Source organism: Mytilus edulis, chromosome 5 (genome assembly GCF_963676685.1).
Source record: "Mytilus edulis chromosome 5, xbMytEdul2.2, whole genome shotgun sequence".
In the NCBI taxonomy this organism is placed as follows: domain Eukaryota; kingdom Metazoa; phylum Mollusca; class Bivalvia; order Mytilida; family Mytilidae; genus Mytilus; species Mytilus edulis.
In genome coordinates, this window is record NC_092348.1 from 15,466,304 (window position 1) to 15,493,738 (window position 27,435).

The 27,435-nt window shown below is 31.2% G+C and overlaps 1 protein-coding gene across 4 annotated transcripts in view; it reads right to left on the reverse strand.

The window, feature by feature from the left end:
- LOC139523063 (C-Maf-inducing protein-like) overlaps positions 1-27,435 on the reverse strand; it is a 60,062-nt gene that overhangs the window by 22,779 nt on the left and 9,848 nt on the right. For all 4 annotated transcript variants that reach the window (XM_071316823.1, XM_071316822.1, XM_071316820.1 and 1 more), the window contains exons 3-8: positions 20,870-20,920; positions 19,391-19,462; positions 8,111-8,200; positions 4,360-4,467; positions 1,456-1,536; positions 84-187 (exon numbers count right to left, since the gene is read on the reverse strand). In XM_071316823.1, coding sequence (XP_071172924.1) covers positions 84-187; positions 1,456-1,536; positions 4,360-4,467; positions 8,111-8,200; positions 19,391-19,462; positions 20,870-20,920 — 506 coding nt within the window. The remainder of the gene's footprint in view (positions 1-83; positions 188-1,455; positions 1,537-4,359; positions 4,468-8,110; positions 8,201-19,390; positions 19,463-20,869; positions 20,921-27,435) is intronic.

Genomic DNA, 27,435 nt, shown 5'->3' on the forward strand with positions numbered 1-27,435 from the left:
ACTGATTTTAAGTTTGACAGTTAAATATCACAACAGGAAATCTTACGAACTCCAGCTAAACTTTTACCAAAATAATATCTTACCATCTTATAAAATTCTGCACCACATTGAAACCATCATTTTGACAATTCAATGCCAAAATGTATTCTTGCACAAATCCCCTCATTCTTGGAAACTTTCCAAAATCCTGATACAACAAAGAATTTAGACAATTAAATACAAATATAATATTCCATTCTTATCTTTATTGATGTTAATTACTGATACAAATTAATAATAAAATAATAGTATTATTAGTGTTGTGAAAATAAGAAATGTTAATGGTATTTTAGTCTATCTTTTTATTTGATGTACAACTTGTTTTCCATCACTTTCTAAATGCTTTACTTGATGTTGTCAATTAACTTTAGTATATAGATATATAAATGTGATAATTAGACTTACTTTATGCCTGTTAATGATCATAATAAAAAGTCACCTAGACTAACACATACATTTCCAATTGTAGTTTGTCGTGTAATAAGTCTCATGAAATACACAATATTTCCAATAATGATTCTATGAGTTGCTGTATTAATTTTGATTTGTATTCATTACATAAACATGATAAAGTATTTGCATTAGACCTACTAATCTGAGTAAAGAAAATGATCATGCTTTTTCATTGGGTTTCAAAATCTGCATTCTTTGTTGTGATCTAGTGTCTTTTCACCCTAAATTAAAATTTTGTATGATATTATAGTATGTATGAACGTATGTGTACTTTGTATTAAGTATGTACTGATTTTGTACTGTTAGTTCAAACTAATTGTTGACTGCTAGTATGAACTGAAATTTTACTATTTTTAAAAGTATGAACTTATTGTGTACTTTTAGTATGAAATTTTTGTGTACTGTTGGTATGAACTGATGTGTACTGTGAGTGTGAACTTACTGTGTGCTGATAGTATGAGCTGATTGTGTACTGTGTATTGCTAGTATAAACTTACTGTACTGTTAGTTTGAACTCATGTGTACTGTGTATTGCTAGAATGAACTTACTGTGTAGTGTTAGTATGAACTGTGTACTGTTAGTGTGAACTTACTGTGTACTGTTTATTATTAGTATGAACTTACTGTGTTATGTTTGAGTATTTTTTGTGTACTGTGTATTGTTGGTATGAACTTACTGTGTTATGTTTGAGTATGAACTTACTGTGTTATGTTTGAGTATGAACTTAATGTGTTATGTTTGAGTATGAACTTACTGTGTTATGTTTGATTGTGAACTTACTGTGTTATGTTTGACTATGAACTTACTGTGTTATGTTTGATCGTGAACTTACTGTGTTATGTTTGAGTATGAACTTACTGTGTTATGTTTGAGTATGAACTTACTGTGTTATGTTTGATTGTGAACTTACTGTGTTATGTTTGATTGTGAACTTACTGTGTTATGTTTGATTGTGAACTTACTGTGTTATGTTTGAGTATTCTTGTAACTACTGGTGTGAACAGTTCTATCACTATACTGGATCTAGGACTGTTTTTACAATGCTGAAATAAATAATAAGTCATCTTTATATCAATTTACCCCTAAAATGCATTCATATATTCTTAAATTACCTGTATGCAATTTTTTAACAATAGTTACCATATTAGTAAAACCTTTCATTCTAATTAATGTGCATACAATAGCCATACAGCATCAGAGAAATGTAGTTGTCATCATTAGCGAATAACAAAAATAGAGTGGAATCTGTTTTAGAGGTAAAATTACAAGTATCAGTTCACTGAGAATATCACACTCTAATTCTATTTCACATCTTCTCCCAGAATGCACTTCCCACAGAACTGAGAAGTAATATAAATTTGTGAGGTCGTTACAAATACCAGTCATTGACTCTTCCTGTCTGAAAAACATGTACCGCAGACAATGTCAACCTAATAAGATTTGTTTGTATTATGATCTAGTGACATAAAACAGCTTTGGTAAACTGCACTATTACTATTTACACTGACACACAATGATATATTGCTAATTCAGAGATTAATCACATGGTCTTATTGATTCCAAAAATTGTGATCAAAACATTACTGCATTAGTTTAAGTTTGCGATAAAAGACAAAACAATATTGCATTAGTTTCAGTTTACGATAAAAGATATAAGATGTATGCGATATTTTCTCTAATAGTGCAGTTTACAATAAGAGATAAAAGATATATGTGATATTTTCTCTAATAGCACAGCTTACAATTAAAGATAAAAGATGTATGCATTATGTTCTCTCTAACAGTACAGTTTCCAATAAGAGATGTATCAATCACACAATTATATCTTTGACATACTTTAGTTAACTAAGAAAGATTTCCCTTAATAAATAAATATACTTCCTGCAGTGTTATGTATATAGTTCCTGCAGTGATATGTATGTATCTATGTAAGCAATGTATGTATAGTACAGTCATAATATTCATACACCATTTTGTTACTTTGACTTGACTATAGAGGATTCTTTCAACCAATAGCTCTTACATAATTGCAATTTGTTTCATGAAAGAACATTTTTCAACTCATTAACTGGTCAGAGATTTTAAGCAACTGCTATAGCAGCACCACAGTAGTCATTTAAGTGCAAAAGGACTTTTATGTTATGTTTGTGAGTCAATGACCAAGTCTAAAAAAAAAACTTGAATCCTTATAATTTTCAACCCAAACGATGTTTTTTTTTAATAAACCTTTTTACCCATTTGATACTTTTTGTCATCAATTCCACAATTGACATGTTGTAACTTCTTGTAAGAAGTAAGCCTCCATATTGACATGCTAAAATCCATAAATGTCCTATTACACAAATGTATAGCAATAGAATTGAAAATGAAACAACACCCAGCTACCTCATAAACTCCATTTTATTGAGGTAATATCTGAATTTGGAACATACAAGTAAAGGAATAACTTCAGCATGATGGTTTTCATTCCTATCATTTCATACTTTTAAATGAGGTTAATGCACCAGGATCATTCATCAAATTTCTATTTTATACATTTTTCAAAGCTCTTAAAAAGAGCTTAAAGGGATAGTAGGTACGATTTTGACAAAATTATGAACAAGTTTTAAAGCTGCTAAAATCAAAGATATGTACTAAATATAAGCAATAAGATCGCTAGAATGTTTTCATAAACTACAGAAGTGTTAATAATTGATAATTCATATCATGTTGTGTGCCTTTTCATCTCATTAATTATGCATCGGGTTTACTTCCCGAACTTTGCCGACATAGCGAGTGAGCTAACCAAGATATATATAGATACGAACACGTGCTTTTTGTTTTCTTGCATATTTGATAATTACTCTTTATTAAACGTACATATTTGACGCCATTTATCAAATTATGTAAATAAAAAGTATAACAAATACCGGCATATTATTCCAACCCAAGATTCTCCAACAATGGCGATATTATACACTTGTTATTACATTTGTATGACCAAGCGATGCCGATAATGTATACACGTGTTTGTATGTTTGTGTGTTAAATCGGGGCCTCCATGAAGGATACACTTGAAGAATAATACTAAAGTTTAGGAAGTTGATTTCTAATTTCTTATAAGATGGGAGATTACTGCCCGTAAATTTGTAAACCTATTTTTGACAATTGTGAACACGTTATGATTTTTTTTCATGTGATCTGGAAAATTTAAGAAATGTAAACATTACGCAAAGCGTCGGCTACTTCTGTTTGACTTTGCCAGCGTCGCAGGTGTTTTGAGTGATTTTAATGACCGATCTCATCGACGTTTTTTATTTTAAATTTACAATAATTTGTCTGCACCTCTTTTTTGTTTCTTTTCTCACTGAAACTGTAAATTCGCGTTCCATTTCCACGATAACATTCCCCTGTTCGACCATTTTCCCTTCGAGGCACAATGTGCGATTGCGCATTGGGAACTGAAGAGTAAAGGTCATATGAATAAGGGTTGGGCTTAACATCGAATTATTATCTATAGATAATAAATAAATGTAGGTGTTAAACGTTAAAAAGCTTCTAAATGCTTAATGAAACGTAACCAGTAATTGTTTTAATCATAATTATTTTACTTTTTGTACAAAATCCGGCATATAGATTAAAAAAGTAATTTTAATGAAAATCGTAGCTACTATCCGTTTAAGAGAAATACTTTCCAAGACTATGTTAAACATCACAATGACTCGGAGGTCTCCACCAATAAGTTATTCTTTCATTAATTTCTTTAAAACAACTTCAATTAACAACTATTACATTGCAGCAAGAGTAAAACAGCTAGACCTATTGCATTAGAGAATCATCTCTATTCAGCAATTATAGAAACCCTGCAGGCAACCATTAATACTTACTTTACTGAAGAAGTCACAAATTTCCTGTGTGGGGTGGTTATTCTCCAGTAATGGTGCCAAGGCAACAATAATGTTTTCATGAGCAACTCTTGTGATGAAGTCTAAATTCTGTGAGAAAAAAAAAGAAAAAAATATGTAATTTAAAAATAAACCTGGAGATTAGTCTCATTTTTCAATAAAAAAAAAAGATGACCAGTCATTAGAGACACATAATGGTAATTACCAAAGCACTGAAATTCTCACCTAAATTTACTTATAAACTTAAACTAAAATATAAAACATTTTTCCTGGAGGTGTTATCATTTATCAGCAAACGCTACATGCTTTGGCCATTTAACCATACAAAACACATTACCTTATAGGGAAAGACTTTTTAATACAGTCAGCGTTGATTAAAAATCCATTATGATGAATATGAAATATAAGCAATAAAAACGTCAATTTTGAGTAAAAGTGTCTGGCAAATTTCCATGAGCAATGACATAATATAATAGTTTATCACATAACAGTGGGTCAATTAACAATCTTATATATATATTTTTTCATTATTCCAATCAAGGGCCCTTGATGGGCAGCATAACATGTACACATAGAACAATACATCATGATTTGTAACAGAAAAACATTTTTATATAATAAAATGAAACATTAAAAAAAAAAGTTCAGACAGGTGTTATTATCTTCATTTTATAAAAATCAAATACATTTAGTTCCAGGCAGGATCAGAACCATAAAATCATTACAATTATCATTGTTATTACATACATTAATTAACATTTTGTCTAACATCTAAACATGTAATAATATAGCTCCCTAAATATTTAAGTACAGACAATAAGTTTTCATTAGTAAATAACCAAACAAATTTTGCCTCATTTGAAAGATGTATAAAATTAGGACAAATACAGTTTATCTCCTTGAAAAATATCTCCCTATCATTTTTGTATGCTGGACAACTAGTTATAAAATGTAGATTACAGACTGACTACACATTTAATAACTATAATTGTGTTAAATAAGATCCTGTGTAAGACTAGAAGCCTGTAATTAAGTGCTTGTTGTTTTGCTGAATATCAAATATTTTTGTTTACTGTTTTGTACATTAATCAGGCCATTAGTTTTCTCGTTTGAATTGTTTTACATTTGTCATGTCAAGGCCTATTACATTTTTTATGCGGTATGGGTTTTGCTGATCCTTGAAGGCCATACAGTGATCTTCTGATGTTAACTTTTACATCATTTGGTAATCATAGTGAAATTGATAAGTAAATAATAGTCGATCTAATTAGAATATCATCTGTACTTTCACTAAGCTTATGTTCTATCATTGGCAATCATACCACACCTTCTTATTTTTATATTAACTATAGTTGTTTCATACTATTTAACTAACTTTCTAAACATAAATTTCATAGAGAATTCATGCTCTCACCACAAAAAAGTTATTAAAACCGTCAACAGGTTGAACCAAACCCCAAAAAGTTAACAATCAAATGATGAAAAGGTGAGAAGAGGGAACATGTTTAAGCCCCACAGTGCTAATACACCACGTCCCCAGGTGATGTAAAACACCTACAAACATGTTTGCCATATTGTTAACTCCCGTTATATATTCTGTCTGGTTGTCGATTGGTTGCCACCAGTCATATTTGTTCTTTGTTATTCGTTTTGACATAAATTAAACCATTGCATTTTCTTGTAAAAATTGTTTCAATTTTGTCATGATGCCTTTTGTAGCTTACATTTTATGCTTATTTTGAAAACCCTACAGTGGACTATAGTTGCCTACATCCTAGTACTTTGGACAATGGTGGATAGTTGTGTCAATGGCAATCATACCAGTCCTAATTTTTGTATCCTAGCTATCCAAGTAAAATATCTTCTCTACCATGTCTTCAGTCTATCAATCAGACTAAAAGTGACCAGAAATCATTCACAGTAATCAAATCCAGTGATTTTTTGTTTTGAGAAGCTTAGAAATGTTGTTTTTAATCAATATTCTATTTATGAAATAAAAGATTAAATTACTTTAGAAGAGATGCTGTGAGTTTCGTCTTAATTTCAATACGAAACAAAAACCTTCAAAAAATCAATCAGCTTTGTATATGAATGCCATACATGTAATAAGGTGAAAGTATAAAATAAAGGAACTTAATTTGCATTGCTGAAAATTCAGAAATTATTGCGTCCATTTATTATTGCGATTTTATCATTTAAGACTTAAATGCAATTTAAATTTTAAGATTTCAATAAAAATCCTGTTTAATTCATATAAAATATTTCAAAATGCGAATTTAAATTATTGCGTTTACAACTCTGTCGCAATTTTTCGCAATAATAAAAACGTCGCAATAATTTCTAAATTACTAGAATCATGTTCTGCCAATACAAAAATTTCAGGGTTATTAATAGATTCGTTGTAATTATTAACCTAGTGTCCCCTGGATCAATATATAAACATATACACTGTAGATACACAAATGTTTAACAATTTATATAATGACCATGCTTTTTAAACTATTGCCAACATCCAATAACAAAGAGCCTACGGATCTCCCACATATATTTACATTTGATTCACAACATGCTACGTTTATGATAGTTTTTGGCGGTCCAGATATAAAATGTGAGGATGATGGGTAATTCTATTATAAACAGTAATTACGTAATTTTTCCCACACTGCTGTGCATTTTGTAATCAATCAACAAAGCTATTTTCTGTATGGCATGTAATATCCTATTTCATAAATTAAATAAAATGCTTAATTGCATGCCAAACATTCATTCTTCAAAGATATAACATATTTGTAAGATATGGAGCTCCACTGAAGTATATCTTGTCTTAAAACCAACTATCTAAAAGATGTTTTTCTTTTTGCATACATGGAAACAACTTCATAGAGATAATAGTCCAAGGGAGAAGTATAAAAGAAGAATGGATGAATGAAAGTTTGATATCCAACTCTAACAGAAGGCCTGTTTCGAAACTAGATAAATACTCTCAGTCCTATTTTTTTAAACACCAGCTTACAAAGCAACAGTCTATAAGAATATATATCACTTCAAATGTACCCATTTTTCTAAGCTGAGGAAAGCAGTCTTTACTTTTATTCCTCAATACCCCATTCTCAGTAAAAAGCAGCAAACACAGATTTGGAAGTCTAATTGATTTGCTCTAGAAACTAAAAAGATGAAACCATCAACCTTTCACATATTACATTTATCTAGACTTAGGCAAGAGACCAGAAAGACTGAAGTAAGTAAAAATCGAAAATGAAAGTAAGAATAGTCTTAGAATTTACTTAGTAGCTTAAAGGGGAATAATTAAAATGAGATAATTACTTGGAGGTTCTAACATTGTATAACTACAATGAATAATAATAGTAGAATGATAAATAACAAAGTGAGTAGGATGATTGAAAACAATTAAGTGTTTGGAACTTCCATTGTCATTGGGAAATCGGTTACTTGATTTAAAACCAATAAACAAAGGTTGGATAAATAATTGTTTGTCTCCTGTTTCAGGAAGTTCACCCAGGCTCATATTTATATACAGTACATACACTGACCTGCTGTAACAAATCTGAGACCAGATCTAAAGGAAACTGGTAGATAGGAAGTTCACCCAGGCTCATATTTATATACAGTACATACACTGACCTGCTGTAACAAATCTGAGACCAGATCTAAAGGAAACTGGTAGATAGGAAGTTCACCCAGGCTCATATTTATATACAGTACATACACTGACCTGCTGTAACAAATCTGAGACCAGATCTAAAGGAAACTGGTAGATACTGGCATCCTGTATATTTGTAGTTAGAGATACATCAATCATATTCTGAAAGAAAAAAATAATATTTGTAATTTATAGATATTATCCTTCTGTCCTCCTACCATAACAAAACTGAACAATTAGCTTAAAACTAATTCACAAAACATTACAGCAAAAATGCATTGAGTGTGTAGATAAAGGTTATATCTTTGGTTAGCTTGCTGGCTAGCTGAACCCTGAGATCATTATTAAGTTAGATATACTACCAGCCTTAAATAGAAGACTAGTCCGACAGATAACCAATCTATCTATCTGCCTGTAAGACCATACTACTCTGAGAGGAGGGTATTATACCTTACCTAATAATGATGTCATGGTTCAGCTAGCAAGCAAGCTAACCAAAATTTTTACCTTTACCTACATCCTCAAGGCATTTTGCTGTAAAAGGAAATATCATTATCACATGTTCAGGGTTCAACCTCTGCGGTTGTATAAAGCTGCGCCCTGCGGAGCATCTGGTCTTATATGTGTTTGTCTTTTTTATTTTTAAGAATTGAGTACTGACGCACTGCCTGTAAATCTGATTATATTTCAATATGCGATCAATGCGTAGGCGTGAAGCTAGTCACGCAGTATCAGTTCATTATACTAAGGATTTTTCAACCTTTGTATGTTTGGGTAGAAAACAGAAAAAAATATTACTATCTTGACAGATGGCGACAGATTTTTACAATTTGATAATCCCCTTTTAATTTGGCATTTGTTTTTTTTGGTTACTGAAAATGAATATGAGATTAAATGGTTAATGCCATCTACATGATCTAGTTGTGGCATTTGATGAGTTGTTATGTTATTGTTTCAATTAGATTAGTGAACAAAAAAAATTGAAAGTATTAATACATAACCTAAGATTTCCCAGTAGAACCTTATGTTAAAATTTCATAGATTTCTGTTAACTAAAGTTATTGTGCAAAAACCAAGAAAAATGCTTATTTGGGCCCTTTTTGGCCCCTAATTCCTAAACTGTTGGGACCAAAACACCCAGAATCAATCCCAACCTTCCTTTTATGGTCATAAACTTTGTGTTCAAATTTCATAGATTTCCATTTACTTTTACTAAAGTTAAAGTACGAAAGCCAAATGTCTTCGAACAATGACGAGGACGACAACAACGCCAACGTGATACCAAAATACGACCAACAAAATTTCTATTTTTGCGGTCGAATAAAAAAGAAAATGTGGAATGACATATTCGTTTTTCCATGTAGGTTACAATGTACCAAATAGCGTGACATGGACAACTTATGAAGAAAACATGACACAGATGTTATAAACAAGCTGACTTTTAATGATTAGTTGTTACAGCATTTCCTTATGAATAAGGTTTCATGCCAGCTCAAGTTTTAATTCCATATCAAGGCATTATAAATCCTGTTTAATTTTTTTCACCTTTAATAGTTCTCAGATTTTCCTTCTCAGCTACTGTTTTCTAAGCTTTATAAAAACATTAGCCTTAATTAGTCTTTTTGCAGATACATGTATCCTTTAAAAACAAAAACATTTCAGAGGACAAGGTATTGATTTAGATTTTCACTTATTACTACATGTATTCATCAAGGAAAAGCACCACCTCATTAAGTGCTATTTTAGTTGATCAAAATTGTTTTGTGAACATAATTACATCTCCTAATAACATATATAAACCTTCCATCAGACAATATTCAATACTCAAAAAGGATTATTTCTTCAACAAATATATATAATATCCCATTTAATATCTCTTACGTGACAAATCATACAACAGTACATACATCTGCTTCACTGGTCATGACTGAATTTTATGCTGAAAGTCTTTTAAATCAAGGTCTAATATAAGTAAAAATGAAATGGTGTCAAGGACAGATGAACCAATGTCTTACTGCAATGCACACCTTCCTATCATTTAATTACCAAATATAATTGGCCTATCATTTAGAATTAGACCTAGTCCCAAAAACCTAGCATGGATTATATGATGCATCGACCCACTAAACATGCTAAATTGAGATGAAGGTCCAATGAAACAAGTTTAATTAACATTAATACTGATGCAATATGTGTACTGGTACTGTTTTCTTCAGTTAACCAGTTACTACAGATGAACAAAAAACTTTACAAAGGGGTCATTGAATAATAAAATTAGGTCAAGGACAGCAGACAATCATATGCCAGATGAAAATTACCTGCTCTTCTGAAACATGAAGCTTTATCTATGTCTAGCATTCTGCAACATTTGTCACAGGCAAGACCAATCAATAAGACTTTAGATTATGCAAGTAGGGGTAAAATGTATAAGCTATAGTTTTTTTTTTAGTGACCAAATGAGTTATGATGAAGTGACTTATTCCAATTTCATTTAAAACCCAATTATATTATAGACTTTGAACTGATATTATTATCCCGTTTGAAAAATATATCACTAATGGTTTCCCTTAGGATCAACTGAATGTAATGTGCTATATCCTATATTATCGCTATTTTGTGCATTTTCCCTTTGATCATGATTTTTTTTTGTGATCATTTTTCATATCATGCTACCTGCTTGAGATGGAAAATTTTCGCTAGAAACTAAGCAGGCACGTGGCGTTGCTAACGAAATTGACATGAAATCGACAACGTCTCCATAGGTAAAATAGCGATAAACAGATTATCATTGGTCATCTCAACTCGATTGCCTTTCTTGCTTTCGCCGTCCTGGCTCAAGTGAGAAAATCAATCTCGTTGAGATGATCAACAATAATCTATCAATATATATTATATATGGACTACTTGTTAAATACCATTTGTATAAAGTTTTGTGTAAATAATCATAATTCTAGTTTCTGTTTGCCATATTTGAATTTGTTCATTAATTTTGAGCATAAATCAGGCTGTTGGTTTTCTCCAAAGAAAAGTTTCACATACTCTTTCCAGGCCCCTTTATAGCTTATAAAACAGTATAGGTTTTGCTTATAAATTACTTCAAACTTTAATGAGAAAATTTAGCATGAGAAGGCTAACAATGTTGATTTTTATATTATAGAACCTTCTTTTTAAGGGCTATAACTCGCTTCCAATGGCTTTAACTCCCTTTCAAGGGGTATAACTCCCTTCTAATGGGTATAACTCCCTTCTAATGGTTATAACTCCCTTCTAATGGGTATAACTCCTTTCCAAGGGATACTAAAAACCCTACATCAATATCAAATAAGTCTAAAATATTGCTGAAGTTAACCTTTGATATAATTTTATTTTGCTCTGTCAGTGTGAAACTTACAATGACGATTTTCTGTATCAATGACATAGTCATGGCTAGGAGGGCCACTTACTAATTTCATGACAAAGGGTTGGGTGCTCAATGTCTCAGCTGCTCACCCCTACCACAAAAAAGTTTAATTATATCAAAATAGGCAAAGATATTATTTAAGCTAGTATAACAACTGAAGGTTGTTACACTTATCATTAATAACAAATATTCTCCTAAATGTAAATTCTAATTACATATTTAACCTCAATTGTGAGAATTGAATTTGAATATAGGTCATGAGATAAATAGATGTTATTATAGACAAGACGACTATTGTAATTACAAATCTATCAAATGAGTGTGACGTCATCAAGGATCACCTCATTGTAAGATCTATGTAATCACTTTATTTTGTGTCACTTTACATCAACACAAAATAGCCTTATATAAACATTATTTTTCCAATTAAATCTAGTTTACTTTAGATAAGTGAGCCAATACCTTCTGGTGATACAAGCCGATAGAGTAATCAGGATGGATACAAAGTATACTGGGGTTGTCTTAAAACTTCATCTATTCCAAACAATAAAATTGAGAAAGGAAATGGGGAATGTTTCAATGAGAAAACATCCTGACCAAAGAGCAGAAAACAACAAAAGGCCACAAATGGGTCTTCCCTTCAGAGAGAAAATCCCACACCTAGAGGCTTCAGCTGGCCCCTAAACAAAAATGTGTACATTTCAGTGATAAAGTTTACTTTAGAATATAAAATAACAGAGTTCCAATGTCCCCTTTGTTGCACATATTTTATATATCAAATAAGATATATCAAAGGTACAAAGGTAAACTTAATAAAAAACCACTTAATTTTTACACCAGGTATTTCTATGTCACCTTCAATGTGTTGCGTGGGGGGACAAAAATCAGGCTTACATGAACGGTTGAACCTGTATGGATCACAGTGTATCCATGCTCAATGACAAAACTACCCATAATCCTCATCAACTTCCTTAAGTTAGGTAATATTGCATGGTCTAAATTAGCATTCAGAAATTCTTATCTGCTTTTTATAAAATTGAATTTCAATATTTGCTTACCAGGTGGTAATTCTTGCATTCTGTCTTAAGAAACACAAGAACATAGTTTTCACATGTTTGATTTAAAATTAAGATTATAAATTGAATGTTTTATTACAATGTACTGTGTTTTAGGCTCAGGTTTTAAGTATCCACTACCATAAGTAGCAAGCATAAATGAAAATTCTCCAACAAACTCTAGAGATACCCTCCAATAGGCTAATAATTATACCTAATCAAATAATTTACACCATTTCCCAACTGGGGGCATTAAATGTCTGATAATCAATATTAATAACCACTTGGTCATACATGTACTAATAATTAGTACTTTTCAGGACAAGATATAAGTGTTGTATGGTATTGTAACTTCAGAGAATTAATATTGTATAATTAATCTATGCTTCCTTCCTTAATGTATAAACAATACAACAGTATAATTGTATTGACTGTATAAACATGATAAACATAAATGTTATATAGCCACTGACCACATAAAGCCTTGTTTGTTAAGGAACAAACTGTAGATTGTTATTCATAATATTACTAAAGAATACATGTTCCTGGCATTTATACACTTGTTAAAAATTAACCATTGTCACCTTAAACATTTAGTTTTCAGCATTGTATTGAAAAGGGATACACTGTCTCAGATATCTATTTCTTTTTCACTCAGCGCAAACAGGATAGATTTTTTTTTCAGCAATTAGCATGACTTTGCTGTACCTATTAGATTAAGTTGTACATGAAGTATGACTGCTTTTCCATATAGTTTTGAAGTGGAAATAAGTATAACCTAACACTTTTGTTGCTGTACCCTGTAAAACTCATTTTTGCGACTTTATATATCAACTGTGGCAATAAAGATGACTTAGTTTTGTCAGCCTTGTTTTATTACAGCAATATAAAATATGAACAGTTTTGCCTGATTGTTATGTTGTGGCATTAAATATGAACTCAGTTTTGCCTGCCTGGTTTTGTTGTGGCAATAAATATGACTTTATATTTCGTTAGTAAACTATTCATCACTCAGTTTTGACCTATTACATACAGCAGAAGTGGATCTTATTTTGAGAGACAAATCTTATATCATTTTTTTTAAACTCAGAGTATATGCATCAGGTCTAAGTATTCAGTGATAATCGTTCTTCATTAAAGGCAATCATACCAAGTCATATATATGGTATAATGTATTAGGTGAGGAAATAATCTATAATTTACAGAATAGCTTTACTCAATCCTCTCCAGAAAATCTGATTCAAAGAAAACTGACAAATTACATTTAGTAATGAAGTCCATGAAGTCACAGATGCTTTACTGAAAACAGATTGAAATCAGGAAAGGGATTAATACTTCAGAGTCTACCTGATTGACCATATAAATATCATTACAAAGACAAGCATCATTTATCGTTGGGTCTCATACAAATTGTACTCATGTTATTCATATGCATCTGTAAATACTAAACCAGATAATCTTTATCAAATTATTGACATGTTTTTATTTTATTTCTAACAACATCTAGAGTACAATTGATACAGCTTAACTATGGCTGACTTTGTATCGATTATTTCCGTTAGAAGTCTTTCTTGCCACAAAAGTATATTCCATTTTGCGGTGATTAAATCGTCTGATAAACATTCAAACTGCCAATGATTGACTTGCAGGTGATATACAGGGCTAATCTTCCGTCATTTCTCTAACAAATCCTTATGTCTATCTGTAAGTTTAGTAAACATACAAATCTATCTCTAAACTGTATACAGGAGCACAGCTTGCAGATGTAAACAAATGAGAGAAGATTTTGTTTCTGATGGAATTATGTTACATATTTATATCTGGATGGCAGCAAAAAGCAACCTTTTTTACACTTTTAAATAAAACACACCAAGGAGATCTTTGATCGTTGCTGTCGTTATTTGTTAAGAGTAGATACTGTCCATCCTTTAAACATATGTTCTTATAAACAGTTAAATTTATTTTTTATTTTAGTAACAGGTAAAACGTAGGCACTGCAAACCCATGCTCTCGAAACCCACATTCATTAAGAGAGCCATGGGTTCCTATGACCAGTCAGATCTGGTGTCACATGTGAAACAAATTATCAGCCATAAGCTATAATTAAGATGCTCAATCTAGAAACTCAACAGTTTGAAAAAAATCATACTATAAACAGATATTTTTAGTCTCTGTGACCTTGATCTTTGACCCACTGACCTGAAAATATACTGCCTTCCATTTTTGGTATTAGTTTTGTTGAATATAATTGGTAACCCTCAAGTAAATAAAAAGAAACCACAAAGTGGACCTATTATGAAACTCAGCTGACCATTTGGTCACCCAATTGTTTTGGTAATCTTTATTAGTTAAAGTGACCTTGAACTCAACCTTTTTACTCCAAAATCAATTGGCCTCATTTCCTTTTCTATATCTTTTAAGCTCAATTGATGCCTCATAATTTGTCAATTAAGTGTAAAATTTTAGCTAAGACGGCAGATTCTAACAAAATCAATGCTACATATGTATTTAAATAGAGAGGATTAGGCCACAATTAAAAATATTTTGGTTTGCCCAAACCCTACCCAAGGTTGAAACAGTGGGTAGGTAGGTAGGCATTTTCTTTTTTCTTTATTTTTAAAGAAATTTATGTATCGGATGTTTATTAGTCTTCATGCCTATCTGATTAAAAAAAAACTTCTTCAAATCAGGACAATAAAAGAATTTGAGTAGGCAGCTTTTTCCTGGGTAGGTAGGGTTTGGGCAAACAAACCTATTCTTTTTTATGGCCTTATTTCTTACCGAAGATCAAAATTAACTTAAAAGAAGTGCAATCTCATTAAATTTTAAACTTAATCAGCAATCAATTTATTATAAATCCAGCATGCAACTACAAATAGTTATGTTATTTGGCATTCTAAAATTCTCAAGGAATTAAGCTAACCTAATTTTATTCTAGAAAATTTGGGAAAAAACTCTTGACTAGGGAGTATGACATATATCATTGTTGCTAATGATTTTTTTTAATTTAATAGTGAAGTTTTCAAATGAGGATAATAATCCTTTTGTATTCTAGAATCACCTATGAGAAATCTCCAACTGTACAAATTTTATCCATCTGATCACGATATAAATGATGGTCTATGATTGTAGATAATGTAATGTGCACACGTGTACCATATAAAACCATGCAAGCAGATGCTAAATAAGATTAAAAACTTCCACTTGCAAAGTAACTGCGTAATTCAAACATCAAATACCAATTCTATTTTTATAGAACAGATTGTTGACAATACAATTAATAACCAGGTGCTCCGCAGGGCGCAGCTTTATACGACCGCTGAGGTCGAACCCTGAACAGTTGGGGCAAGTATGGACAAAACATTCAAGCGTGATACAGCTCTGAATTTGGATTGTGATCAAATTTTTGACATTACATGGTTTTTTTTTTACACACAACAAATGTCAAGATTTTACAAATCAATTAAAGATTTCTTCTTCAAACTTTTTAAATCTAAAATTAAATAGTTGATCATGACACAGCATAGGTTTCTGACACAGAACGAATGTGGTCTAATGAACTTAAAAGTTTTTTTTTGCCTTTGAGCAATTCACTATGCTGTTGAATATTAATCCTCTCAAAAAAATGTTTGAAGAAATTTTCTTTTTATTTATGAAATCTGAAATGAGAAAAATTTAACCCCCCCCCCCCTTTTTTTTCCACATCCCCGTTTCCCTTTTTCCAAAACTGATATCAATTCAAATTTTTAATGGAGTTTGCAACAATAACTACTCTTTTAAATACATCATAAAATATTAAAATGTAAAATATAGTGCTTGTTATCACTGAATGGTAAAGATTGGTTGGTAGTAAAAGTGAATATACATTGTTTATTGTATAAAACAATAAAAAAAACTTCATCAGCAACATTTTATATTGGCAAATTTCCAATGAAGTTATTTACATAAAATTATTGGCAAATAAAAATAGAAAATGACATCATAGTCATTCATGTCTGGCAAATGTCCAACATACATTATCTAAAAACATTTTAGATAAGATAAGGAAAAAAGGCTTCATCAGCAACATTTTATATTGGCAAATTTCCAATGAAGTTATTTACATAAAGTTATTGGCAAATAAAAATAGAAAATAACATCATAGTCATGTCTGGAAAATTTCCAACATATATTATCAACTACTATTCTATACAAAGAAAGATAACTCCAATTGAAAATTAATTGCTATTGCACAATATTGTGCAATTAGATATTTCTTGCTATTGTGCAATACTGTGCAATTGAAAATTTCTTGCTATTGCACAATACTTGATATGGAATCCTGATTTGGACCAACTTGAAAACTGGGCCCATAATCAAAAATCAAAGTACATATTTAGATAAAGCATATCAAATAAGCCCAAGAATTTAATTTTTGTTAAAATCAAACTTAGTTTAATTTTGGACCCTTTGGACCTTAATGTAGACCAATTTGAAAACTGGACCAAAAATTAAGAATCTACATACACAGTTAGATTTGGCATATCAAAGAACCCATTTATTCAATTTTTGATGAAATCAAACAAAGTTTAATTTTGGACCCCCATTTGGACCAACTTGAAAACTAGGCCAATAATTAAAAATCTAAGTACATTTTTAAATTCAGCATATCAAAGAACCGCAAGAATTCAATTTTTGTTAAAATCAAACTAAGTTTAATTTTGGACCCTTTGGACCTTAATGTAGACCAATTTGAAAACTGGACCAAAAGTTAAGAATCTACATACACAGTCATGACAGTTAGATTCAGCATATCAAAGAACCCCAATTATTCAATTTTGATGAAATCAAACAAAAGTTTAATTTTGGACCCTTTGGGCCCCTTATTATGTTGGGACCAAAACTCCCAAAATCAAACCCAACCTTTCTTTTATGGTCATAAACCTTGTGTTTAAATTTCATAGATTTCTATTTACTTATACTAACGTTATGGTGCGAAAACCAAGAAAAATGCTTATTTGGGTCCCTTTTTGGCCCCTAATTCCTAAACTGTTGGGACCTAAACTCCCAAAATCAATACCAACCTTCCTTTTGTAGTCATTAACATTGTGTTTAAATTTCATTGATTTCTATTTACTTAAACTAATGTTATTGTGCGAAAACCAAAAATAATGCTTATTTGGGCCCCTTTTTGGCCCCTAATTCCTAAACTGTTGAGACCAAAACTCCCAAAATCAATCCCACCCGTTCTTTTGTGGTCATAAACCTTGTGTCCAAATTTCATAGATTGCTATTAACTTAAACTAAAGTTATAGTGCGAAAACCAAGAAAATGCTTATTTGGGCCCTTTTTGGCCCCTAATTCCTAAAATGTTGGGACCAAAACTCCCAAAATCAATACCAACCTTCCTTTTGTGGTCATAAACCTTGTGTTAAAATTTCATAGATTTCCATTCACTTTTACTAAAGTTAGAGTGCGAAAACTAAAAGTATTCGGACGCCGGACGACGACGACGACGACGACGACGCCAACGTGATAGCAATATACGACGAAAATTTTTTCAAAATTTGCGGTCGTATAAAAACATCCATCAATGGTATTTACCATATCAAAGTTTTATGACAGAAAATGCTTATAAAATCAGGACAATACTGGCTCCACTGTTTAAATGTCTTTTCCTTTGGGTGACAATGTAATCAGACAAATATAGAAATGACATTTGTAATTTCAAGTAACAAATGTTATTGAGAAGGCCTGTTATTTCATGATGCTGACAATTCAAATCACAAGAGATATGTCTAACCATCAGTAACGTAATCCCAAACTCTCAAATGTGATCGGAAACTCTCAAAAGTACGGGTATTTCCCAAATTATGTACCAGAAATATGGATTTGAAGTATAATAAAATTATATCTATTATCAAAATGACAATTAGTAAAATCGGACTCAACAGCAAAGAACTAGATTATATATTCATGATATTGGACACACCATTTAACTTTCATTGTGTAATGTAATAACTAGGAATCAATATCCAAAATGTTGACACTCTTAACCAGAATTTGCCTGCTAACACAGTGACATTCATAAAACTTAATCTTTACCAACAAGAATGTACTAATTGTGGTGCTAAAAATACCCTCAGGACGTAAAAATTCAAAGAATTGGAAAACAGGAAGTATGTATCTTACAAATCATCACTGTTGGGCTGCTGACCAAATATGAAGACATTCTGTTCAGTAGTATTGGAGAAGCATGTGACAAAAATTGTTAGTTCATTTAGAATGTTAAAAACTTCAATGTATTTACAAACAGAAAGTAGCTATCTGACAGATAAACAGATCACACTTAATATCTCATTCCTTAAAAATTTGCAAAAAACAAAATTGTTTTTCTTTTGAGGAAAACAACTCGTCATGTTCCTATGAGTGTTGCTTAAACTTGACAGCAGAACAATTGTTCTAGTTTCAGAATCCATTCAGTAATAGAATCAAACATATTTGTGAACACACCTCATCTATTTACAAGTATTTTGATTAAAAATTGAATAGTATCAGCTATTCTAAGAATTGTTATGGTAGTTTTGAATCACGTTTCTTCTTTATGAAATTATTTACAAGCTGAACTAACAGTACAATAAATATTCCCTTTTATATAAATTAGCTTCACTCTCTTGCTTATTGTTAGATCTGATAATTATGTTTTGGACACTAAAAACTTTATGCATCAACAGTTCAAATAAGGCCCTTCCTTGTAAACAAGTTAGGGATTCTTTAAAAAATCGTCCAATCAGTTATATGTACTGAATCTCATAATAATGATACAACATTATTCATAAATCGGTCTGTTTATAATAAATATGCTATGACTTTATTATGCTCTGGTCTTGCTCAGGGGAATAATAAATCGATTTTTACCTTAATTTCTTTTAATAAAACTTCTGGTCTCCTTGCACTCTTTAAAATCTTCTCATATTTGTACATATGCCGCTGGAAAGGAAAAAATAATAACTGTTGCATAACAATATTGATAGCTAATCTAATTATAACATTTATAACAACAGCTACTGCAAATTCAGAAATTATTGCAATGGTTTTATCAATGCAAAAACTTGGACGGTATTTATTCGCAATAATAGAAACTATTCATAATTTCAGTGGTGATTTTCCTTCATCCAATTTTTGCAATCACATTGATAGATTTCACATTTTTGCATTTAAGTCAAGGGTTCACAATAATAAGCGCATTAATTTTCAGAATTCTTTTTGTGGTTATAAACATTGTGTTAAAATTTTATTGATTTCTTTTTACTTATACTAAAGTTATTATCCGGAAACCATCCGTCTTCAGAAGACACTGACAACGACGACGACGTGATACCAATATAAACCGCAAAAATTTCTGCGGTCGTATAAAAATAGCTCTGGATCAAATTTAAATCAAGTAAACTATTTTTGTATAACCGACTTTTGACTTCAGAGTATATATTTGTTTTCAACAGGTTACCTTCACTAAGTACTTTGAAATAGGACTTTCTGGAAGTGGGACATGTATGAGTGTACTTTTGTTAAAAGTTTTAAAATATGGAATGTGATTGATTGTGCTGTATCATTTGAAGTATTTCTTATGTAACTAGCATGTGCTGCTTCACCGACATGCACTTGTAATTTATTTCTTACAGAAAACTACTATTGTTTATATAGTGCACCAATTAGTCTATATTAAACTTAGCTGGAATTTATCAGAAGTCTTTTTATACAATCATATATTAGATAGCAGTAAGTGCAGTGGCAGATCCAGGGGGGGGGGGGGGGGGGGTACGGGGGTTGGAACCCTACCCCTTTTTTTTTGGTCGATCAATGCATTTGAATGGGAGCATATAGTTGGAACCCCCCTTTACTCTGGGTTGGGAACCCCCCTTTTTAAAAGGGCTGGATCCGCCGCTGAAGTGATTTGATGTGTTATGTACAACCATAAAGGTGATTTTGAGGACATGAATGAAAGAGAAAGACATAAGGAATCAAACAAAAGGACTTAACTTAAGTACACACAAATATTTGAAATGTGTACTTCTGTGTTGACTTGAGTAATCATTGATATGTTCATAATCATGAATTAACTGTTAACAAAACTTTGAATTTTGAAATACTAAGGCTTTTCTACCTCAGGAATAGATTATCTTAGATGTATTGTTTTGGTCCTCAATGCTCTTCAACTTTGTACCTTATTTGGCCTTTTTAACATTTTTTGATTCGAGTGTCACTGATGAGTCTTTAGTAGACGAAATGCACTTCTGGCATACCCTAAGTATTTAAGATGAGTTCATTGTACAGATTCTTGAAAAATTAGTTCTTTATTATTTTGGTAACGCAACATATTCTGTAATTTACACATACCTTCCACAGTATAGAGTGTAACCACTGATCTCTTAAGTAGGAATTGTGTGCCTGAAAAATAAACAACAATAACTATTAACAGAGGAATTGTTGACATACTGAACATCCACTTAATATAACATTGACAATTTCTGATATACTAAACACAGACCCCAAATGTTTAACATTGGCAATTTCTGACAAACTGACCACATACTCTGAATATAACATAGGTAATTTCTGACAAACTGAACACAGACTGAATATAACATTGACAATTTCTGACAAACTGAAGACAGTCTCTGAATATAACACTGGCAATTTCGGACAAACTGAACACAGCCTCTGAATATAACATAGGAACCTGAGAGTTAAACAAAAACAAAACAATGTGTTCATAGTACACGGATGCCCCACTTGCACTATCATTTTGTATGTTTTCAGGGAACCGTGAAATTTGGGTCAACACTCTACTTTGGCATTAGAAGTAGAAAGATTATATCATAGGGAACATGTGTACTAAGTTTCAAGTCGATTGGATTTCCACTTCATCAATTTCTACCTCGACAAAAACTTTAACCTTAAGTGGGGCAGACGGACAAATGAACTGATGAACAAACAGAAGCACAGACCAGAAAACATAATGCCCTTTAGTTCGGGCATAAAAACATCTAAACAACATTAGAAGGAAGTCTGTGCAGATCTAAACAACATTAGATGGAAGTCTGTGGAGATCTAAATCACCTAAAGTCTAACAAAGGCTATCAACAATCACCCATTAGTCAGATGTATCTGGCTTCTCAAACGTATTTGTCTCCAGAGTTCCGTATAATGATGAGTTATGATTTCAGATACAATTGTGATACACAAGGAAATACATATTACACATTGATATCATTGCTGTTATTTATATTAAGTCTAGGAGTCACAAATTAACGGCATCTGGTGGACATCAAACATTTTCCCATTTTGTCCAAAGGATGAATTTACAATGATCTAAAGATCAGATAGATGTATTAGCTCTTTCAATATTATTCTTTCATATATTTCTCAAAAGAAATTATACAGACAGTGAATAATACCGGTCTAATAAATCTACAGAAAAATGTATTATCTGGTGATATAAACATCTCTGCTATAAAAATGTCTATATATGGATGGGATTGAGTTTTATTTCCATGGGTATTGGTAAACACAGAAAATTCAAACAAATGAATAATGAGCTTTGATTTGAAAGTAAAAATACACTCAAGGGTAATATTACAAAAGATATATAAGATCGAAAACAGTTAAATGAGCATCCAATTGTGTTATATTGTAATATTATTGAACAATTATGACTTTATGGTAAATTGGAATATTTCAAAGAAAGCAGAGCATTGACATTTAGATCTACATTTTCACAGCAATAATTAATGAGAGTCATGTACTTCACCTAACATTTATATCCATACCAATTTCATATGATGAAACTGTCAATCAGTATTTGTTTTATGAAATGAAAGTACAAAGATTAGATATATGACATGTATACCCCTGAGGAGTTTCAGCATGATGGGGAATATATAATACTCCATATGATATTATGACTATTGCAAAGTGACAGCTTTCAATCATTTAGAATGGAGATCTAACTTTTGTGTTTTGCTTATTATTCTGAGAATACAATTGAACATTTTTTTTAATTATTTTTGAATCTCACATTCAACATCTCTTTTTTTAGGAAATAAAAAATCTGAATTTTACTCTAGATTATTGATATTTAATGTCATCAGAATCATGAACTTTGTTCTTTGTTAGACAAATTGTATCTCTATTTTTGTTTACATTTTCTAAGAATAAAATAGACATTTTAAAACAAGAAATTGATTTCAGGACATATCTTCATAAACAAAACACTTAAAATTGACAATAAAAATTATGTTTTACCACAATAGAAGGCTATTCAAATGATTGTGTAACACATTCAGTAATTATACTTATTGATTTAGTATGCATTATGTATTCCAATTTTATGATAGAAACTTAGCAAATCAGTTAATAGCAATAAAATGCCAATGTCAACAATTGGGTTTCATAACAAATTAAAACATCTCTTTTTTTTCTATATCAACCTTAATCAGAAACACAGAAAGCTGAGGCTTCTAAAAAGAAACATATTATCAGGGGTAGATTCAGAGTGGGGCCAAGAGGCCCAGACCCCTCCCCTTTTTGTGGGAAAAAAATGGTTGATGGGCCTCCACATGTGAAAAATTCTAGATCCACCACTGATTATACCCATTTCTGTGCACAAGACATGATTCCTAAATTGATCATCATCAGATGGCCACTTGGACAAAGGGTTTGAAAGCCAAATATAACACAGGTTTAAGTCTTTGAGCAGCCGGACTTATTATGAAAGTTTTTTGCAAAATTTACAAAATTTATCTACTGAGAAAACAATCATGACCCAATACTATAGAGCACTTACTATTAGTCTATGACGAAGTAGTGATATATATCACCTGGTAGTACCATAGATATTGTTTTGTAAACAAATTATTCATGATATAAGTAATGGTAAAGTAATTTTGTCAATGATTTCTCTCACTCAACAATTTTCCTAAATACATCATGGATACTTTGGCTTGAATGTAAGTGTTAAGTTCGCTCTATCTATTGCTGTTTATTCAATATCCTGACCGAATTACAATTTGTTTTATTTAAACAAAACTGTTCCACTGGTCAGATATTTTTATCAACTCACTGTTGTAGAAAGCCTGATAGTTTGTGGTCAATATCTGAACTTTTATATATGTATTAAATCTTCAAATAACAAAAATCTATATATTACTAACTTATGTTTCAAAAAAATCTAATCGAAGTGAATTATAACACTGGTTACTCCAGGCTTTATATAAATCATTTCAATGATAGATGTATTAACATTGTGTATTTAGATAATTTAGGTAACAAATGATAGATATATCTGATTTTGCAGCTTAAATTTCTTGAAATTGATAAATAGATATTTTGTATTAATGTTAAAATTACAATCAATCTTTTTATGACAAGCAGTTTTGACAAGAACATAATTTATCAAATCAATTTTTCATCTGTAATAAATTTATTTAAAATTACATTCTTAAGCAGAATGATTTAAGAAATAATTGTTAATTAGTTTCTTTTGCTTTTGAAATTCACGAAATTTATAGATATCTTATAACTTGATCATTACATTTAGTTTTAAAAATTTATAGAGTAAAAAAAAAGAGATATAATATGATTGCCATAATGACATTTAACCACCTTATTAACTTAAAAGACGCATATCATTATTGTAGAAACTATGCAGTTTTGGGGACAAAAAGTCTTGCACATTCCTTGAAGGTTTCAGAAGAACAATTTATTATGATGTCATGTATACTGCTTTTAAAATAAATTGGGAAAGTGTCCATGCCCCCACTTGCATAACTTAATAAAGGTACATAAATCCCAAATGGCAAAAGAAACCCATCCCAAATTTGCACTTGACTTGAGTTTTGTACAATTGAGCTAATTTTTCTTTTGTAAAGGGATAAACTCTAGAATGGAAAAGGAAGGATTTGTGTTTTTATGGTAATGAGCATTGTGCATAAGTTCATAATATCTAACTAATGTCAGAGAACGGAAACGAAAAAATCAACAACTTTTCCATTTGTAAAGGGGCCTAACTGTAGAACAGTAGAAATGACCCCTCCAAAGTTCAAATTTGAATTGTGTTTTGTGGTAATTAGCATTATGTATAAGTTTCATATCATTTGGTTGAGGCTTAAACTATAGTTAGAGAACGGAAACCAATTATGGGACATACTGACGGACAAGGGTAAAACTAAGTTTAATGCTCCGTCCATTACAGCTGATATTAACAGCCACAGATGAATTACTTATAACTTAGTGTTTTGATTTTCACTCTACATGTATCACAGTGATTCAACTCACTCAACATGTAAACTGGATTGAATGCTTTAAGTCATTATTAGCTGCAAAGTTTTTAATTACAATACATAACACATCGGGTACCTGAGAAGTGGAGAGAGAACTGTTTACCCTTCTACAATACTTATTTCAACATGAGCAACACATGGGTACCTGAGAAGAGGAGAAAGAAGTATTTACCCTTCTACAGAACATGACTTCAACCCATTTTTTGTCGGGGTTTATGTTGCTCAATAGTAAGTTTTCTGTGTAAATGTCTTTTCAACATTTTAAAATGTCTGTCAGTGTGTATTCTATTATCATGTTTATTTGTTGACTGATGATTTTTCATTGCATTCTTTGTATTTTGTTTTCTATTTACATTTATTGACAAAAGCCATTTAAATATAGAATCAGAAAATATCTAGTCAATAACCTGCTGTATAGTAGAGATAGAGAGACATTAATTAGTAAAGTTAACTACCGTCACATACTAATAATTACATAATCAATTTCTATACCAGATAGAAACACTTGACATTAAACCACAGAAAAAAAAATATCTCTGGAACTAAATGTCTTTCCTAACCATAGATCAACATCAATAGCTATTTGTTGTGTAAAACTCCCAGCAAACACAATTTATTGCTGATCAAAATAATTCTCTTTACAAAATCAATATAGGTATAGGACCACATCAAAAGAAAATTGTGATAATTGGTGCATCAATGATACTTTGTATTCATAACTGGTGTATGATATCAGATGATGACTATACACTAATGGGTAGACTGCTCTTTATTGTTACTGAAAAACTCAAATCACTGGTTGGCTGCTGTCAGGTGGAATTTAATTTGTAGGATATAAATGTTGTCTATGAAAAACCTTGGTCATGACAAATTAGGCCAATTCCAGACTAACTGAACTCATTTCAATCAAGCTGTGTATAAATTATCGAACTTTTTCATAACCTATTTACCAGTGTGAGATTTTTAAGAAAGACCGACATTAATTGGTATAATATAAATGTCTCAAATGATAAATGTTGGTCTTAACAAATAAAGCCATTTCTTGGGTTGATTGAAGTTATTGCACTGAAGCTGACTGCTGTTTGTAAATTATACAAGTTTTTTTTTTATAATTTACTAGTGTCATACTTTTTAGAAAGGATAGACATGTATATATACATAGAAAATGAATATTAATATTCGGCAACAAAATCCTAAATGAAGAAATTATGTCATTTCTTTTTTGCTTGATTCCCATTCAGATTTGCTTTCATGCATTATCGAAGAGAAAATGTGGCAAAAAAACAAACTGATTTATGTACAAAACAATAAACGAATATATACAAATATATACATGATATACAGCAACAAACCAAACCTACTGAAGTACAGACTCCTGACTTAGGATTGGCACACACAGAATGTGGCAGTGTTCAAAACATGTTTGTTGGCACCAAACTCAATAACATCAATGAAACATGTAATGTATGGACCCCTCATTGAAGACAGTATGTGCACCTTTAGTTTGTTTTGGGTTTTTTGGTGGGTTTTTTTTTAGGTCTTTGGTTTTTTTTTATTGCAAAAAACAAAATTTATATAAAATCATGGAATAAGTGCCATATTTAAAATTCCTTTGCATATTTGTCTGGCATCTGAGAGTTATAAATACACAATACATTTTACTTTAAATGTCTTTTTTTTAACATCAGACCAAATTTGTGCCTCACTAATGAAGATTTCTCTTAGTTAAATTGAAAGAAATTGTCGGCTCTCCATCTTGAAAATGATAGATGTTACATGGTACGTGGGAGGTCAACACAGCTGAGATATTGATTTTCAGAAGACTGATCATTTAAAACTGTCAACAGAAATAAAATCACAATATTGATTACTGAGCTGTAGAACATATGGAAATAATACATTAGATTTTTTTTCAAAGAAAAAACAAAATCAAATTGTTATTTCTACAACTTTGATGATTAGAGCGTCACTGATGAGTCTTATGACGTACACAATTATAAGCATGTTATCTTTGATATTTTTTGAATGTCTGGCTCAGCATGTATATACATGTATGCCTACGGCAAATGATAAAACTGGGATATCCTGTTTGTAGTAAGTTTGTATCATCACGTGTGATCAGTTTCACAAACTTACGAATAATGTTGATCCAATCTCATGAACAATTCATTATACTAACTAACAATCATCTTAAGTAATACGATTTTCTTTTTGAACTGATCACTGGTGTGTTTTAAGGGCTAGAATATGTATTTTCTAACATTTCCACTGAATCTTGCTGTTAGTAAAATCCCTGCAGATTTGCAGTAGACTGAAGCAGTGGTTGATCTAGAAATTTTCATACGGGGGAAGGGGGGGGGGGGGGGGCACTGATAAACCTAAGTGGTGGCCCCTCCAGTCATGCTTCAGTGATTCCCTATATAATCAACCAAATTTTTCCCACAAAAAGGACACCCTGGATATGCCTATGTGAAAGGTCTTCTGATCACAGGTATGTTTTAAGGACTAGGATATATTTTTATTTCTAACTTTGCCACTGAATCCTGGAGTTAGTAAAATCCATGCATACTGACAGTAGACTGAAGGGTAACTCAAGATGACTGAGAGTTATTCTTTTGAACC